The sequence below is a fragment of the Euleptes europaea genome, chromosome 6 (assembly GCF_029931775.1).
Source record: "Euleptes europaea isolate rEulEur1 chromosome 6, rEulEur1.hap1, whole genome shotgun sequence".
In the NCBI taxonomy this organism is placed as follows: domain Eukaryota; kingdom Metazoa; phylum Chordata; class Lepidosauria; order Squamata; family Sphaerodactylidae; genus Euleptes; species Euleptes europaea.
The window spans coordinates 3580806-3598424 of NC_079317.1; the positions used below are offsets into that span (position 1 = coordinate 3580806).

Consider the following 17619-nt stretch of genomic DNA (forward strand, 5'->3'; position numbering starts at 1 on the left):
ACTCTCTCTCTCTCTCTCTCTCTCTCTTCTGCGCGCCCCCGAATTGCCTGGAGGGAGTGGAAGGGCGGGAAGGAGGCGAACGACGGCGGCCTGACGCCTCCTCAGCGGAGAAGGGGGGGCTGACCGGGTGAGTGCGTGACGGGCCCCCCCCCTCTCGAGCATGCGCGGTCGTGCGAGGGGGAGGCAGGGGAGGCCCCCCGCGCCCCTCTTCCGCCCGGGCCGCGTTGCGCGCGCAGGCGGCGGGAGGCGCCGCGGGGCCGAGGCGGGCGATGCGGCTGCCGTGCGAGGTGTCGGTGTCGAGCCGGCTGCTGCCCTCGGCGGGGCTGCGGGGGCCCGGGCGGGCCGCCAGGGCGCTGCTCTCGCTGGGGAGGCCGGCCGGAGGAGCCGGCGGCGGCGGCGTGTGGCTCCTGGTCAGCACCGCCCGCGACCGCCCCGGCACCAAGTACCAGGTGAGGGGGGCGCGGAGGGCCCCTCCCAGCCAGGAAAGGGCGAGGGCAGGAGCCCCGGCGCTTCCTGAGCTCCTCCTCCTCCACAACAGCCCTGCAAGGTAGCCCAGGGAGGAGTCTGACAGCTGTTGGGCTGTAGCTCCCCTCCCCAATACATTCATCCCCATTCCTCATAATTAACAGCCGTGGCTCAGTGGTAGGGCCTCTGCTTGGCATGCGGAAGGTCCCAGGTTCAATCCCCAGCATCTCCAGTTAAAGGGACCAGGCAAGTAGGTGATGGGAAAGTCCTCTGCCTGAGACCTGCTGCCGGTCTGAGTAGACAATACTGACTTGGATGGACCGAAGGTATGATTCAGTATAAGGCAGCTCCATGGGGAGGATCCGTGGCTCAGTTTGTAGAGCCTCTGCTTGGCATGCAGGTGGTCCCAGGTTCAATCCCCAGTGGCATCTCCAGTTAAAGGGACCAGGCAAGTAGGTGATGGGAAAGTCCCACAGCCTGAGACCCTGGAGAGCCGCTGCTGGTTTGAGTAGACAATGCTGATTTTGATGGGCCAAGGGTCTGGTTCAGTAGAAGGCAGCTTCATGTAGGGGTGGGGGAATGGCTCAGTGGTGGAGCATCTGTTTGGCATGCAGAAGGTCCCAGGTTCTATCCCCGGCATCTCCAGTTAAAGGGACTAGGCAAGTAGGTGATGTAAATAGACCTCTGTCTGAGACCCTGGAGAGCCGCTGCCACTCTGAGTAGAAAAACTGATTTTGATGGGCCAAAGGTCTGGTTCAGTAGAAGGCAGCTTCATGTAGGGGTGGGGGAATGGCTCAGTGGTAGAGCATCTGTTTGGCATGCAGAAAGTCCCAGGTTCTATTCCCGGCATCTCCAGTTAAAGGGACTAGGCAAGTAGGTGATGTAAATAGACCTCTGTCTGAGACCCTGGAGAGCCGCTGCCACTCTGAGTAGAAAAACTGATTTTGATGGGCCAAGGGTCTGGTTCAGTAGACCTCTTGAAGAGGTTCTGGTTCAGTAGACCTCTTGTGTTCACCTCTTGAAGAAAATGGCTGCTTTGGAAGGTGGACAGCATGGCATTAAGCCCTGCAAAGATTCTAAGAACGTAACTTACTTATGTATTTAAAACATTTATTCAATTTATTATTGGGGAGGGGCCGTGGCCCAGTGGTAGAGCATCTGCTTGGCATGCAGAAGGTCCCAGGTTCAATCCCCAGCATCTCCAGTGGCACCTACAGTTAAAAGGGACTAGGCAAATAGGTGATGTGAAAGTCCCATTACCTGAGACCCTCGAGAGCCGCTGCCGGTCTGAGCAGACTTTGATGGACCAAGGGTCTGATTCAGTATAAGGCAGCTTCATGTGTTCTACGTTATTTGGGGAGGGGCTGTGGTAGAGCATCTGCTTGGCATGCAGAAGGTTCCAAGTTCAATCCCCGGCATCTTTTGTTAAAGGAACTAGACAATTAGGTGATGTGAAAATCCCACTACCTGAGATCCTGGAGAGTCTGCTGATCTGAGTAGACTAATACTGTGATAGACCGAGGGTCTGGTTCAGTATAAGGCAACTTCATGTGTTTATGCTCCACCAACAGCAGGCGAAGGAGAAATTCTAAACCGTTCCACGCCAGAGGGCTGATGCGAGTGTGTGTGTGTGTAGGGGGGGGTTTGCAGAGAAAGTGGGGAATTCTCTTCTCCTGGGTGCAGCATTTATTGGCTCAGGGAAATGTATCTGCTGCTTCTCTGTAGACTGGCTTTGGGGGTGGGAGGGTGGCCAGATGCCAAGAAACACAATAAAACTACAAAAAAGGAGCATCACATTGAAGAACCCCTCCTTCCTTATGTCCCTGTGCTCTACTATGCTTGTAAGGCAGCCATCTGTTGGCTTCTGTGGCCTGTCTGGCGTCAACCAGAACCAGGGCCTTTTTGATCATGGCTCTGGTTCCGTGGAATGAGCTCCCTGAAGAGGTGGGGGGGGCGGTGCTCCTTTTTCCCTCTCCCATAGTACTAGAACACGAGGTCATCTTCTAAAGGTGGAGGGTGAGAGATTCAAAACAGATAAAAGGAAGTATTTTTTAACACAACACATAGTTAAATTGTGGAACTCCCTGCCCCAGGATGTGGTGATGGCTGCCAGCTTGGAGGGCTTTTAGAGGGGAGTGGACATATTCATGGAGGAGAGGGGTATTCATGGCTGTTAGTTAGAATGGATACTAGTCATGCTGCATACCTATTCTCTCTAGTATCAGAGGAGCATGCCTATTATTTTGGGTGCGGTGGAACACAGGCAGGTTGGTGCTGCTGCACTTGTCTTGTTTGAGGGCTTCCTGGAGGCACCTGGTTGGCCACTGTGTGAACAGACTGCTGGACTTGATGGGCCTTGGTCTGAACCAGCAGGGCCTTTCTTGTGTTTTTATGAGATATTCAGGAGGTTTGTGAGGCCTGCCTGTTTCCCAGGGCTTTTGAGGGGGTTTGAATGGCAGGCAGCTTTTAAGGACTGTGGAAGCAGCATCAAGTAAGTATTGGACTGCATGGCCTTGTCAATAAATGAAAGAGTAAAAGCTGACTTTTGGCTGGGAAAACAAAAATGAGACAATGGTTTGGATCCAGCACCGCAGACAGAAGAGGCGGGAGACAACAATGACGTCTGTAACCCCCACCCCACCCCCGCATCCACTGCAGGGCAGCTTTCTGGTTCAGCTGGCTGTTACTCCATGCAGGTCCTGCGACCCTGAGAATAACCCTGCCAGCGGTCCAGTGTAATCTGATCCTTTGATCAGCTGTTTGCACCCTGTGAAACCAGCATTTGCTAATCTTCCAGCCTGCTTCATATCAAGCTCCATCAGTGATGCAGCAGTGAATGACCTGCTTTGCCACACAGATGTTTCCCTGTAGGAGTCCCCCCGTCTCGGCCTGCAGAGGGGTTTTTGTTAAGAAGAGAAGAGTTGGTTTTTTATATGTTGACTTTCTCTAGCACTTAAGGGAGACTCAAACCAGCTTACAGTCATCCTCCCCTCCCCACAACAGACACCCTGTGAGGTAGGTGGGGCTGAGAGAGCTGTGACTAGCCCAAGGTCACCCAGCTGGATTCGTGTGGAGGAGTGGGGAAACCAGCCCAGTTCACCAGATTAGCCTCTGCCACTCATATGGAGGAGTGGGGAATTGAACCTGGTTGTCCAGATCAGAGTGTAAGAGGGTTTGAGTGGCAGGCAGCTCTTGGGCGGGGGAGATTTGGGGTTGCTTATTTTATTTTAGGTTTTAGACTGAAAATGTTTTAACTATTATCGTAAGGCACCTTAAACCATGAGGAAAGATGGGATTATCAGTGCTTTAATAAATAAAGTAAATAGAATGAACAAAAACAAGCCAGCATATTAACAGGCCTAAAAAGGATGTTGATAAAACGGTTTTCAGGCTTGTAGCAGATCATAGAAACAGTGTTAAAAGATGGAGCTCTTTAAAAAATAGAGAGAGAAATGTTTTGCAATGTAATTTTGACACTCAGCTAGAGTGCTTTTTGTTTGAATGACTCATCCCTTGTTCCAGAAAATGGTTACCTCACGGGACAAAGGAAGAGAGGTTCCTGAGTTTGCATACGCACACCCACCCGCAGAGAGATTTCTAGTATAAGCTCTGTTGGAGCTTCAAAGTGCTCTGTGGTTTTTTGTTTTAAAAAACAGCAGTATTTAATACTGGACATTTCCCAGCCGCTGATCTACGTGAAGTTGGTTGGAATAGGTTCTCTTTAATTTCCAGAACAGGTTAGTTGACGCTGACTTCAGCTGTGCGGTCATTTATCTATATCTTGTCCTGCCTCTTCCAACCACAGTTGGCTTCCTTTTCCCTTCCTATTTCTGTGGTCCAGTCCTGAGCATTGGAAGGTGCTTGGAGAAAGGGAGACCTGCAGGGAAAATGGCAGCCAGGCCTGGATGTGAGGGGAGGGGCGTGGCTCAGTGGTAGAGCATCTGCTTGGCATGCAGAAAGGTCCCAGGTTCAATCCCCGGCATCTCCAGTTAAAGGGACCAGGCAGTAGGTGATGGGAAAGACTTCAGCTTGAGACCCTGGAGAGCCGCTGCCGGTCTGCGTAGACAAGAATGACCATACTAGATCAGTTGACTCATTCAGTATGGGTTCATCTGGTTGACTAATTAGACTGGGATTATGGTGCTCAAAAAGTGTGTCAAGGTTGTTTTATTAAGCAACACTTGTTTACTCAGGATTACAATTTTCTTGTTTTCTCTCTTCTTCCGCTCTTCTCCCCCCCATCTCCAATCCAGTTGAGAGAAAATATAGAACAGCTTTTTACCAGGTTTGTGGAAGAAGGGAAAGCCACCATACGGCTGAAGGAACCAGCAGTGGATGTCTGTCTCAGCAAGGTATGAGATCAGGCCCAAAGCAATTCCTGACTGAACACTGCTCCTACCTGTTAGGTTAAGGATAACCAACTGAAGATCTCTTGTCTTTCCGCACAATTTATGCAGAGTTGGAAGGGAAGGAAGCTTTTTTGCTTTGACATTTTCAGGGTTGGGAAGCTACACTTGGAGTGCAGTTCTGGGAACACTTTTCAGGGAATGATTCTCATTGAGTACAGTGGGAGTTACTTTTGGGAGGGGCTGTGGCTCAGTGATAAAGTATCTGCTCAGCATGCAGAAGGTCCCAGGTGCAATCCCCAGCATATCCTCATTTGAAAGGATCAGGCAGTAGGCATGTGAAAGACCTCTGCCAGAGACCTCGGAGAGCAGGTGCCAGTCTGATCAGACAGTGCTAGCCTTTATGGACCAGTGGTCTGGTGCTGTATAAGGCAGCTTCATGTGATATGAAGTAGACCTGCTTAGGATTGCTCCCTTAGTGACCTCTGTGCTATATCTGCAGGAAAATGCATAAACACCACCTGTTATTTATTGATTGATTATGTTTGCAAAGCCTTCTACAATTTTAAGTTCCTTTTAGTGTTCCTCAGTATGTTTTAGGTTCACATAAGGTTTGAAATGAGATGGGAAGCAAGTCAGTATTGCTTCTCATTATTAAATATTATAAGAGATTTTTAATTTTCAGTTTTCTGCATGGTAATTAGTAAGCAGTTAACTTGCAGCATAAGATAAACTTGTGCAAAGAGTGATTTATATGATATATTTTTGCAGCCCATGCTGAATGTCTGAATGTCGGACCAGAACCAACAGGTTGAAATTAAATCAAAAGAGTTTCCATCTAGACGTTAAGAAGAAATTTCTAACAGTCAGAGCGGTTCCTCAGTGGAACAGGCTTCCTCGGGAGGTGGTGGGCTTCTCTGGAGGTTTTTAAGCAGAGACTGGATGGCCATCTGTCAGCAATGCTGATTGTATGACCTTAGGCAGTTCATGAGAGGGAGGGCATCTTGGCCATGGAGTAGGGGTCACTGTGTGTGTGGGGGGGGGAGGGAGGTAGTTGTGAATTTCCTGCATTGTGCAGGGGGTTGGACTAGATGACCCTGGTGGTCCCTTCCAACTCTATGATTCTATGAATGTTTCTGTCCCCAGACTGCATTATATGGTGGCCCCTGTTGGAACTTCCTTCCTTTTCTCCTGTCTTAGTGGAGTCACTTTTTGTTCTTGGCAACTCAGTTTGATATTGGGGCACCATTAACAGCGCCTAACCACGGAGCCCTTGTGCCAGCGCTGCTTGGAGAAAGTGCCAGACAAAGTCATTGTGCTTTCCCTGCACGCTTTACAAAGGCGGGCCCTCCTCCTGGTGCTCTGGTATGTTTATAAAGGCAGGGACTCGGCAGTTGCTGATAGCCTTTGTGTCCCGTTTTGGCTGCAGGCGAACGCCAGCCTTTTGAAGACTTTCCTCTCAGCAGTGAAGCTGGCTAACAGTGGAACCCATGAGGAAAACTTGCCGCTGTCTCCCTTGGTCCCACCCAAAGCATCTGAGGTTGAGAAGCCAAAGACAAAGATGATGATCACATCGAGGAAGGAGTATCCGCTAACCCGGAACTTCCCGTATTCCCTGGAACACCTCCAAGCCTCCTACTGCAAACTGGCCCGCGTTGACATGCGTATGCTTTGTCTGAAAAGCCTCCGGAAGTTGGACCTGAGCCACAATTGTATTAAAAAGCTGCCGGCCACCGTTGGGGACCTCGTGTGCCTTCAGGAGCTCAACCTGCACAACAACCACCTGGAGGGGTTCAACGCTGCGCTCTGCGGCTCCACCCTCCGGAAGTCACTCCAGTCCCTGGATCTCAGCCAGAACAAAATCAAAGCGCTCCCTGCGCAGTTCTGCCAACTGCAGGGACTTACTCATCTGAGGCTGGACGACAACGAACTGATCAGGCTGCCGTTCAAAATCGGGCAGCTGAAGCAGCTGCGCTTCCTGTCAGCCGCTCGCAACAAGCTCCCGTTTTTACCTGACGACTTTGCAAAACTCTCCCTTGAGAACTTGGATTTGTTTGGCAACCCGTTTGAGCAGGCCAGGCCGCTGGTCCCCGACATACAGCTGGAAATACCATTGACTTTGTTAGAGCTTTCTGCAAGAGCAACAATCAATTTCAGGTAAAAGCACTAAGACGGGCATCCCTGACATGCCCCCATGAATGCCTTAAGCATGGTGTAGTGATTAAGAGCGGTGGTTTGGAGCGGTGGAGTCTGATCTGGAGAACCGGGTTTGATTCCCCTCTCCTCCACATGAGTGGTGGAGGTTAATCTGGTGAACCTGGTTGGTTTCCCCACTCCTCCACATGAGGCCAGCTGGATGACCTTGGGCTAGTCACAGCTCTCTCAGCCCCACCTACCTCACAGGGTGTCTGTTGTGTGGAGGGGAAGGTGATTGTAAGCTGGTTTGAGTCTCTCTTAAGTGGTCGAGAAAGTTGGCATATAAAACCCAACTCCTCTTCTTCTAGAAATGAGAAAAATAGATTTTGGCTGAGAGGAAGGGACATAAATGAGAAACAAGCGGTTTCATGCAGAAGTACAGTATGTGGGCACGTGGACAGTCTTTCGCATAGCTCAAACTGTTATCCTGGAGGGCCAGCAAATGGCACAGAGGGCATGGCTTTGCCTTATGTTACTTCCCTGCACTTGGTATTCAGAGTTTTGCTGGCTCCGAACTATAGAGGCACCTTGCAGTCACCACGTGGTGGACCTCTCCTCCATGAAGCTGCCTAATCCCTTTCTAATGACCACGGTCCTCACTACATCCCCTCGCAGCAAATTCTATATTTTAATCGCTTGTGGACTTAAAGTGATGCTTCTTTTTTGCTCGTCTGCGTTCAACTGCCAATCTATTTCACTGGGTGCCCTCAAATTCTACTATTGTGGGAGAGGAAGGAAAAGCTCTCCCTGTCCTCTTTCTCCATCCATGCATAATTTTATAAATCTTATTATCATGTTTCCCCCCCCCCCATGCCATCTTTCTTCAGTACTGAAAAGTCCCAGACTTTTCAGCCTTTCCTCATAGGGAAGGCGCCCCTTAATTATCTTGGTTGTCTGCCTTTGTACTGTTTCCAGTTCTGCAATATGCAGTATCTTTTTGGAGGTGCAGCAACCAGAACAATAATTATTCCAGATGAGGCCACATCATAAACCTATGCAAGGGCATTGTGATATTTATTTCCAGTCCCATTCCTGATAACCCCCAGCATGGCGCTTGCTATTTTAATCACTGCTACACCCTGAGTCGACAACCCCAAGATCTCTTTCCCTCTCTTATTCCACCAGTTCAGACCCCATCAGCCTATCTTTAAACTACCCACCCAGAGCAGTGTATGATTGAGCAGTGCAGGGCTCAATCAGAGAGGTTTGTGCAGTTGAAATCTCCAGTTGATTATGTCTTCTGACTGCTTTCTATGACAGTTAATCATTTCATGGTTCATTAACTATTGCTTTGAATATGAAATTATCAGTGCAGCGTGGATTTCAGCATCAGTACTGATGATGGGAACAGAATTTGACTTCCCACAAGGCTGTTGTCAGGAAGCAAGGAATTGTGTCAGCTGTATCTGACATATCTGATGAATGCAGCTTTGACTGGTTCTTGTAGGTTATCCGGGCTGTGTAACCGTGGTCTTGGAATTTTCTTTCCTGACGTTTCGCCAGCAGCTGTGGCAGGCATCTTCAGAGTAGTAACACTGAAGGACAGTGTCTTTGACTCTTGAAAGCTCATACCCCCCAAAATCTTGTTGGTCTCTTAAGGTCCTACTGGACTTGAATCCAGTAGACCTGCACTAGAATCTCCTGATCTGTACAAATGATAATGAAAAGTTTTTCAATATCCCAGAAACATCTTCTGAGGGGGGATATGAAGCGGCTTAGGGCAGCTGTCCTGTTGGCCGGGGACGCCAAAGCCTTCCCCTGATGTTGCCTCCTGGCACTGGGATTCAGAGGTTTACTGCCTTTCGATGTGGAGGTTTCCTTTAGTCACTATGGCTAGTAGTCACTGATAGACCTATGCCAGCATGGTGTAGCTGTTAAGAGCAGTGGTTTGGAAAGGTTGATTCTACTCTGGAGAACCGGGTTTTGAGTCCCCACTCCTACACACGAAGCCAGCTGGGTGACCTTGGGCCAGTCACAGTTCTCTTAGAGCTCTCTCAGCCCCACCTGCCTCACAGGGTGTCTGTTGGGAGGAGAAGGGAAAGCGATTGTAAGCCGGTTTGAGTCTTCCTTAAGTGGTGGAGAAAGTTGGCATATAAAAACCAACTCGTCTTCTTCTCTCAAGGATGCTGTGTGATCTTAATTTTTATCATTCTTTTCTTGGAACTTCAGTATAGTTTGGGAGTAAAGATAGCCGCCTTTATCGAGTGTTTTTCTGCACTGAAGGTGTCTTCAGTAATCAACCAGCCTTATCAAATAGGTCAGTATGATCCCCGTAATGCTGAGGTACAGGGCTGAGGCTGAGAGCGCGGCAGGTTGCCAAAGACCCCATGGCAAAGTCATGATTGAAACAAAAACCTTCTGGGCTTACCTACTACATTTACCCACTCCGTTGCACTAGCTTTATCAGGACTTCCTCCTAAGAACAAATTTTCCAGCATTCACAGCTATGGATCTGTCTACGTGCTGCATAAAACCAGGAGAACAGTGCAGATGTATAACTTCCCAACCACAGATGACTGTTTCTCTTATTTAATCCCAGACTAAGACACTGGGATTTGGGGAATATATAGGTTAGAGTGTCAGACGATGATTTGGGAGATTCGGGTTCAAATTCTGCCTCTGCCATGGAAGCTTGCTATGCAACCTTGGGCCAGTCACTCAGCCTAATCTACATCACAGCTTATTGAGGAGATGTAATGGAGAGGAGGATGCTGTAAGCTGCTTTTAGAAGGTGAGGAGCAGATAAATAAATTTTGATCGGTAGGTGGGTGTGATGAGAGCCGGCATAGCTGAGGTGTTCGTCAGGCTTACAAAGGAACAGGTTCTTTCTGGTTTCCTCATTGTGGGTGTGATTGTGGCTGAAGTCTTGTTTTTTTTTGCTGTCAGCCTCCTCCATGGCAGCATCACTGTTTGACGGTTCTTGTAGGATATCCGGGCTGTGTGACTGTGGTCTTGGTATTTTCTTTCCTGACGTTTCGCCAGCAGCTGTGGCAGGCATCTTGAGAGGAGTAACACTGAAGGACAGTGTCTCTCCTCTGAAGATGCCTCTGAAGGCCAGTGTTACTCCTCTGAAGATGCCTGCCACAGCTGCTGGCGAAACGTCAGGAAAGAAAATACCAAGACCACTGTCACACAGCCCGGATAGCCTACAAGAACCGATGAACTCTGACCGTGAAAGCCTTCGACAAGCTCTCCTTGGACTTAGGACTTGGGCTTCTTAGATAATGGCTGGTGTTAACTCAGAAGCACCTTTCAAAGAGTTGTATTTAAAAACATTCTGCTGTGGAGAGAATCCTAATCCAGCAATGCAGGAAGGATCTTGAATGCTCTTGAATTTAAATGCATTTGGAGTATACATAGGAAGTCACATAGGATCATAGAGTTGGAAGGGACCATACAGGCCATCTAGTCCAACCCCCTGTTCAATGCAGGATCAGCCTAGAGCATCCCTGACAAGTGCTTGTCCAGCCTCTGCTGAAAGACTGCCAGTGAGTGGGGAGCTCACCCACCTCCCTAGTTCCCTCAGTTTGCAAGTCCTGAGCAAGGCTGTTAACTAGAGGACGTTGGGGTTGGGGGTCATTAATGCATAGGGTCATTAATGCATAGGGTCTCTATAGGTCAGAAGTGATTTCACAGCACACACAGTACTAAGTACGTAGAACTGTTTCAGTGAACTGGAGCTGCTCAGTATTGCAATCTGTTCACCCCTCCCCACCTTGTCTTCTTCCACAGGATCCCATATGGCTGCCACATCCTCCCTTCTCACCTCTGCAATGACCTGGATATGTCTAAGACCTGCCAGTGTGGCCACGCCTGCCTCAGCTGCTTCATTCAGACTACAGTGACCATGAATCTCCACAGCGTGGCGCACACGGTGGTACTGGTGGACAATATGGGTGGCACGGAGGCCCCCGCCCTCCGCTATTTCTGCTCTCTGACATGCTACTCTCAGTTTCTGGACAGGCACCTGCAAAGTGTCCGGTGACCTGACTTGGAGACACGGCACGAGGCTCGGGATGCTCCACCTAGCCATGAAGGACAAATGCATAGCTCTGCCTGGTCTCAAAGCAACAGTGAAACGCTGCACAAAGCCCTGCTGTTACCTAACAGGTTCTGCAGAACACCCCTTTCCTTTTTTCATCGCTCAGCAAGAGGGAGGAACATAAGCATTGGTTTTAAATAACATAGTTTAGTGGGGGGTGGATGCTGACGCTGCCTCGTGTGCCTTTGTCTGTGGATCAGGGAAGCTCTTTCCCTGACTGGGTGATGGACGGCCAGCTGCGGGTTCTGCCCTCGGGGCTCTGCCCCTTCCTCCTAGCTCTGGCTTGAACGGGAACAGCTGGGGGCCTCCTCACCAAGAAGACTGCCTTTCTCTTTCCATTGTCTTGTGTAAGAATCATGAGTGGCTCCCACCCTCGGTCAAACAGCAGGTGTCTGAAGCGTGCCTTCAGCCATGGCAGCTGGAAAACGAGAAGAGTTTCTGTGAATAGTGACTTGCACAAAACAGTATTAGGGGTTTTTTCTGTTAAAAGTCAACTTTTTCTACCTTATTTATGGCACATGTCATGACGAAAGGCACATCTGAGCTTACAGGTCAGTCCTGTCTATGGTTGCTGCGCAATACTGTAACGTTGCCTATTTATGCTGAAGCTTGTTTGACAAATGCGTTCTACAGCAACTAAATTGCAGGGTTTCCCCCGCAAAGTGTTAATTAACGGGTGTTATGAAAAAGGTAGACCCACACGCACAAACACAGGGCTGTATTTTTTTACGATGTGATTCACATTTCCGTTGGTCCCCAAATAAATGTGTTGTATGGAATCGTACTGCATTATTAAACACTGAAATTCCTCTCCTTTTTGCTTGTGGGAAATTTACAGAGATTCTGTAGTGATTTGCAGTTGTGCTAAAAAAAAAAAAGTTCCTCACCGGAACTGGCCTTTGCTGAAACTCTTGAGACTCTGCTACCCGTTCTATTTGCCCGCAAACAGTCCCTTGAAATGGTTTTGCAGCTAATAAGCTGTATGGAAACCAAGAGCCCCTGACAACAACCAACCGTGTTTTGTACACGTGGAATATTTTTTTGCCTGCACTCTGTTGCCACAACTGACCCATTTACTATGAGGGGTATGGAGAATGACAGACGTTATCAAATATTACAAAGAGCTGTGGGCTGGGCCTGTGGCATAGATTAAATAGAGGGCAGAATGTTGTAAGAGGTAATAAATTACACCACCAGCAGAGGGGGGGGGGAGTTGGGTTAACCAACTGGAGCTAAAGTTGGCTAGCAGTAATGGGTCAGAGCTGCATTTAGAAGCAGGGGGGAGGGAGTCTATCCTTGTGAGAATGAATGACCCGTTTCTGTAGGCAGAACAGAACTCTTTGCTACAGCATCTTCCATCTTGCCTGTGCTTAGGTGTAGATTCGTATCTTATGCCTGAAAGGTTACCAGTTTCCTCTCGGGGTTCATCCAGGGGGTTTCCTCTGCTCTCTGGCATGGCATGCTGCCCCGTTCCCAGTTGCAAGGAGACATCCCACATTATCTGCCCCTGCCCAGTAAAAGCCTGGATTGTCTGCTGTCTGAATTTTTCTTTCCCCTACCAGTGTGTATTTGTTCCTTTTGTAAAATGGGGTGGAGAGAGTGAAAATTTCTTCTTTGTCCTATAATGCTAGAACTTGGGGGCACCCAGAGAAGCTGAGGGGAATTTGTGGGTAATTTAAATTGTGAAGCGCATAACCAGCAGACAGAGTCTTGGCTACTAGGATGGGGCAGGTTTTCAGAGGGGGCTAGCTAGATTCAGGACCGGTTCATCAAAGGACGTGGGACTAGATTCAGTGGGATAGGCATGATATGTCCCCATACTGGCTGCTAAGGTTGCCGTCCTCTAGGTGGGGCCCGGAGATCCCCCAGAATTACAACTGGCTTCCAAACCAAAGAGACCAGCTCCCTAAGGCATTATACTGCTCTGGGTTACCTCCCCAAACCCCAATGTTCCCAGGAATTTCCCAGTCCAGAGCTGGCAACCCTACTGAGCAGCTGCAGAGGCTACCGAGTCAGAAGGGTGCTGTAACTGGGGGGTGGCTTTTGAGGGGCGGGGGCCTGCAGCTGTAGGAGCCTTGCAAGAAGGTCGGACCAGAACCAGCGGGTTGAAATTAAATCCAAAGAGTTTCCCTCTAGACATTAGGAAGAACTTTCTAACAGTTAGAGCGATTCCTCGGTGGCACAGGCGTCCTCGGTGGAACAGGCTTCCTCGGGAGGTGGTGAGCTCTCCTTCCCTGGAGGTTTTTAAGCAGAGGCTAGATGGCCATCTGTCAGCAATGCTGATTCTGTGACCTTGGGCAGATGATGAGAGGGAGGGCACCTTGGCCATTTTCTGGTTACTAGGGGTGTGGGGGAGGTAGTTGTGCATGTCCTGCATTGTGCAGGGGGGTGGACTAGGTGACCCTGGCGGTCCCTCCCCGCTCTCTGATTCCAAGCGGGGTGCCTGGCGCCTCCTCCGCGCAGCCGGCTGCGCAAAGCGCGCAGAGAAGGGAGCCCGGCGGCGGCGGCATCGCTCCGGATCCGGAAGCGGCGCCTGGAGGAGGAGGCGGCGGAGGCGGCGCTGTTGCTGCAGCCCCGGCGGGGCGGAGCGTGGCCTAGGAGCGCGTCCGGGGCGGGGCCGCCGCCCTCCGCTTCCCTGCCCTCCCCTGCCCTGCTTGAGCGCAGGCAGGCAGCGAGCCGAAGGAGGCGGGCGGCGGGCGGCGGGCCCGCGTGGCGCCAGCTGGGAGCGATGGGCGCGCGGCCAGGGCCCTCCGGGGAGCCGTTGGGCGGCGGGCCGCCGCCGCTGCGCTGATGCTCCGGGGGGCCGCGCCGGGCCGGGCCCCGCTGGGGGGAGCAGGAGGCGCCGCCGCCGGTAAGGAGGAGGAGGAGGAGGAGCAGGCGGGCGGCCGGGCCGGACCATGAGGCTCCGCATCTACAAGCGCAAAGTGGTGGCGCTGCTGCTGGCCCTGGGCGCCGCCGCCTGCGCCTTGGCGCTCTGGGGAGGCGGCGGCGGCGGAGGCGGCGGCGGCGAGAAGCTGGAGCCGGCGGGAGCGGAGGCGGCGGCGGGCAGCCAGAGCAGCAGCAGCAGCAGCAGCAGCAGCGGGAGCCCCGGGCGCGTGGGCGGCGCGGCGCGGCTCTCCAACGCGTCCTGGTCGACGGCGGAGGGCGGCGGCGGCGGCGTCGGCAACGAGACGCGGCGCCTGCGCTCGCTGGTGTACCGGCTGAACTTCGACCAGCCGGTGGGGCAGGAGGCGCTGTGGGCGGGTCGGGCGGCGGGCGCGGGCGAGGTGGGTCTGGCGGTGGTGGTGCAGGTGCACGAGCGGCCCGAGCACCTGCGCCTGCTGCTGGAGTCGCTGCGCCGCGCGCCGGGCGCCGAGCGGGTGCTGCTGGTGCTGAGCCACGACGTGTGGTCGGCCGAGCTGAACGCGCTGGCGGCGGGCGTGGACTTCTGCGCCGTGCTGCAGGTCTTCTTCCCCTTCAGCCTGCAGCTGTACCCGGGCGAGTTCCCCGGCGGCGACCCGCGCGACTGCCCGCGCGACCTGGGCCTGGCGGCGGCGCTGCGCCGCGGCTGCCTCAACGCGCGCTACCCGGACGCCTTCGGGCACTACCGCGAGGCCGCCTTCGCCCAGACCAAGCACCACTGGTGGTGGAAGCTGCACTTCGTGTGGGAGCGGGTGCGCGCCCTGCGCGGCCACGAGGGGCCGGTGCTCTTCCTGGAGGAGGACCACTACCTGGCGCCCGACTTCTACCACGTCCTGCAGCGCCTGTGGGCCCTGCGCCAGCGCGAGTGCCCCGACTGCCAGCTCCTCTCGCTGGGCTCCTACGCCGCCGTGCGCGGCGCCTTCGGGCAGCGGGCCGACAAGGCCGAGCTCAAGACCTGGAAGTCCACCGAGCACAACATGGGCATGGCCTTCGGGCGCGACACCTACCGCGAGCTGCTGGCCTGCGCCGACGCCTTCTGCGCCTACGACGACTACAACTGGGACTGGACCCTGCAGCACCTGACGGTGCACTGCCTGCCGCGGTTCTGGAAGGTGCTGGTGCCCGAGGTCCCCCGCGTCTTCCACACCGGCGACTGCGGCATGCACCACAAGGCCGCCTGCCGCCCGGCCGCTCACGCCGCCAAGGTGGACGCCCTGCTTGACGCCAACCGGCAGCACCTCTTCCCGCCGGCCATGAGCATCAGCAAGCGCTACTCGCTGGTCCCGCTCAGCCCCCATGTCAAGAACGGCGGCTGGGGGGACATCCGCGACCACGAGCTTTGCAAGAGCTACCGGCGGCTGCAGTGAGGGGTGGGGTTCCTCTCCGGCCTTGGCCCTGGAGAACCAAAAAGCGGTGTCCGTTTGGGGTCCGCTGCAACACCTGGCCAAGGGGAGCCGTGGCGCCAGGAAGATTCTTTGGCTGAATGTGAGAAACCAACAACCCAAGCCTAGGAGGGGACTGCTGCTTGGTTACTGAGGGGAGGGGGGGATTGGATTTTTATCCCGGCCTTTTTTTTTTAATAAAGTGCTTCTGACACTTTCAAACAGCCTCCCTCAAAAAAAAAAATTCCTTAAAAAAAAAAAAGCAAGGCGTTCGATAAAGGTGTGAAGATGTTCCCCATCCCAAACTTCAGTTTGGAAACGACAGCCCTTGATTGGCCTTGTGACTTTGATTCCATCAACCCAACTCTTATCGGATCCTCCCAATCATTCAGTATTCCACAATCCTGTACAGGCTTGCTTGAAATTTGGTACCTTGGTATCTGCAAAAGCATTCTATTTTATTTGCTATGCGCTTATATGAAGAAAAAAAGAAAGAAAATTCATTTGTTTTCACTTTAATGTAGAAATATGCAAATTTTTTTTCATTTCTGCCAAAATAAATCCATGTTTTTGTTAATACAAAAGTCTTTTAATGGTTGGGGAGGGGGGAAGCCATCTTGTTTTATTTTAAAAAATAATAATTACAAATTAAATGAAGAGGTGATGGCTTGTTGGAATGATACAAACTTTTTTTAACATTAATAACAGCAGTTCAAAGACCGAGCTGAAAACAACTGTGACCGTTTGGTTCCTGTTAAGGAAACAAATTTCATTTTGGATTAGTCAGCTCAACTAAACAAACAAGTAAAAGCAGGCCAGGAAGAGGAAAGAATACAGAACTTGAGAGCTGAAAGGGTAGAATGGGGAAGAGATCCTCACTGCAAACCTATTCAGCACCTGTGTGTGAGAGAGAGGGGGGTTTAAAACATTCTGTTTCTGTACCCTTGAAAAGCCCTTCCTGGTAGAAAACCACAGACTTTATCAAACTATTTGTTCAGTTTTAGGTCACAGACTTGGAGGAAGTTCTCCTGTTCAGGCCCCACTGAAATGAGTGGGGCTTGACCAACAATTTCCCCCTGGACCGAGCTGTCAGCACTAGCGGATCATGTTTTGGAGAGAAAATCCCTCCAGTGGTCAAACCTCAATAAAGGCATCATTGACAAGGAACAAGAGAGAAACCAGCTCCATTTCAGGCTCCTGCTAAGAAGCAGCACACTACCCAGCTGTAGGGAGTTTAGTGGTCTTCAAGGCCTCCTGCATTTGACGGGATGAATGCCAGAATTCCCAAATAATTACTGCTGAATAGCATTGCAAGTCAGGATGGGCAACAACAAAAAAAACTTTTCCTGGGTCTTGCATCTCTGGCTTCTTGGGGTACAAATACAAAGGCACACAAGAGGGGAAAATGCGAGTGGGGCTCATAACTCTCTAATGTTTGAGTCTTAAAAACAGCAAGGTAGTGTGGAACTTTTAGTTGACTTCAGTGAGTTGCAAGCTGCCAGCTGTGGTTTTGTGTAGGCTTCCCTGGAAGGAAGCGCTGCTGAAACGGGGGGGGGGGGGGGGGCAGGGCTGCTGCTTTAAGGCCAAGAAAAAGGGCAAAGGCCAGCTAAGCAGAAAGACTTTTTAGGGCCCACAGAGATCAGCAGGGAAGAACCCTTACATTTAAATTACTGGGCCTTGAACCCAGCTTAACTCTGGCTTCCCGCTTGCCCCCCTGTGTAGGATGGGGTTGCCTGGGGGTGTCTCCTTGAAAAGCAAATGTTGAGCACAGCGGAAACAAAATAATTCACCTCTCTGTTTAACCTGCTATTCTGTGCTCTGTAGGGACTGCATCCGCTCGACTGAGCACATGGCAGGCTGACTTTGAAAGCAGCCCTGGTGAAGTCAGAAGGCCAAGCTTTCCCATACTTTTGGGTTACCAGATGAGCTGGGCATCCGTCCTACGCATCTTCATTGTAACAAGGAAGACTGCGGCACTAGAGAAGAACCCATCAATCTCCCCTTGAGGAATTCTCTGCAAACCGTTCCCTGTCTTTCGGACTAGACAGCAGCTAGGGCCACGAGAGCTAAGCTGGCTTTGCTTGCCACATTACACAGGTTTGCAGAGTCTTACCAGTTGAGAGAGCACTAGAGGGGGAAAAACATGACGTGGCTTTGAAAGGCCACAGTGCTGGAGGCTCAGTATTACAAAATATGTTTGCTGTTTGGGTGAGGGAGGACAGTTGGAAGAGCAGGACTGAAGGGAAGCTAAGACCGGCTCTGCATAGGCAAACGAGCACAAGCCGCG

The 17619-nt window shown here is 51.7% G+C and overlaps 2 protein-coding genes across 2 annotated transcripts; both read left to right on the forward strand.

The window, feature by feature from the left end:
* Window positions 1-269: 269 nt before the first annotated feature.
* LRR1 (leucine rich repeat protein 1) lies at window positions 270-10992 on the forward strand. Its single transcript, XM_056852240.1, has 4 exons — window positions 270-449; window positions 4719-4817; window positions 6241-6968; window positions 10740-10992. The coding sequence occupies exons 1-4, from the start codon at window positions 270-272 to the stop codon at window positions 10990-10992; spliced, it is 1260 nt and encodes a 419-aa protein (XP_056708218.1).
* A 2942-nt stretch (window positions 10993-13934) lies between these two features.
* On the forward strand, window positions 13935-15317 carry MGAT2 (alpha-1,6-mannosyl-glycoprotein 2-beta-N-acetylglucosaminyltransferase). The gene is made up of 2 exons (XM_056851105.1): window positions 13935-14072; window positions 14193-15317. Exons 1-2 carry the CDS (start codon window positions 13947-13949, stop codon window positions 15315-15317), a joined length of 1251 nt encoding a protein of 416 aa, XP_056707083.1. The 5' UTR covers window positions 13935-13946.
* Window positions 15318-17619: the final 2302 nt, after the last annotated feature.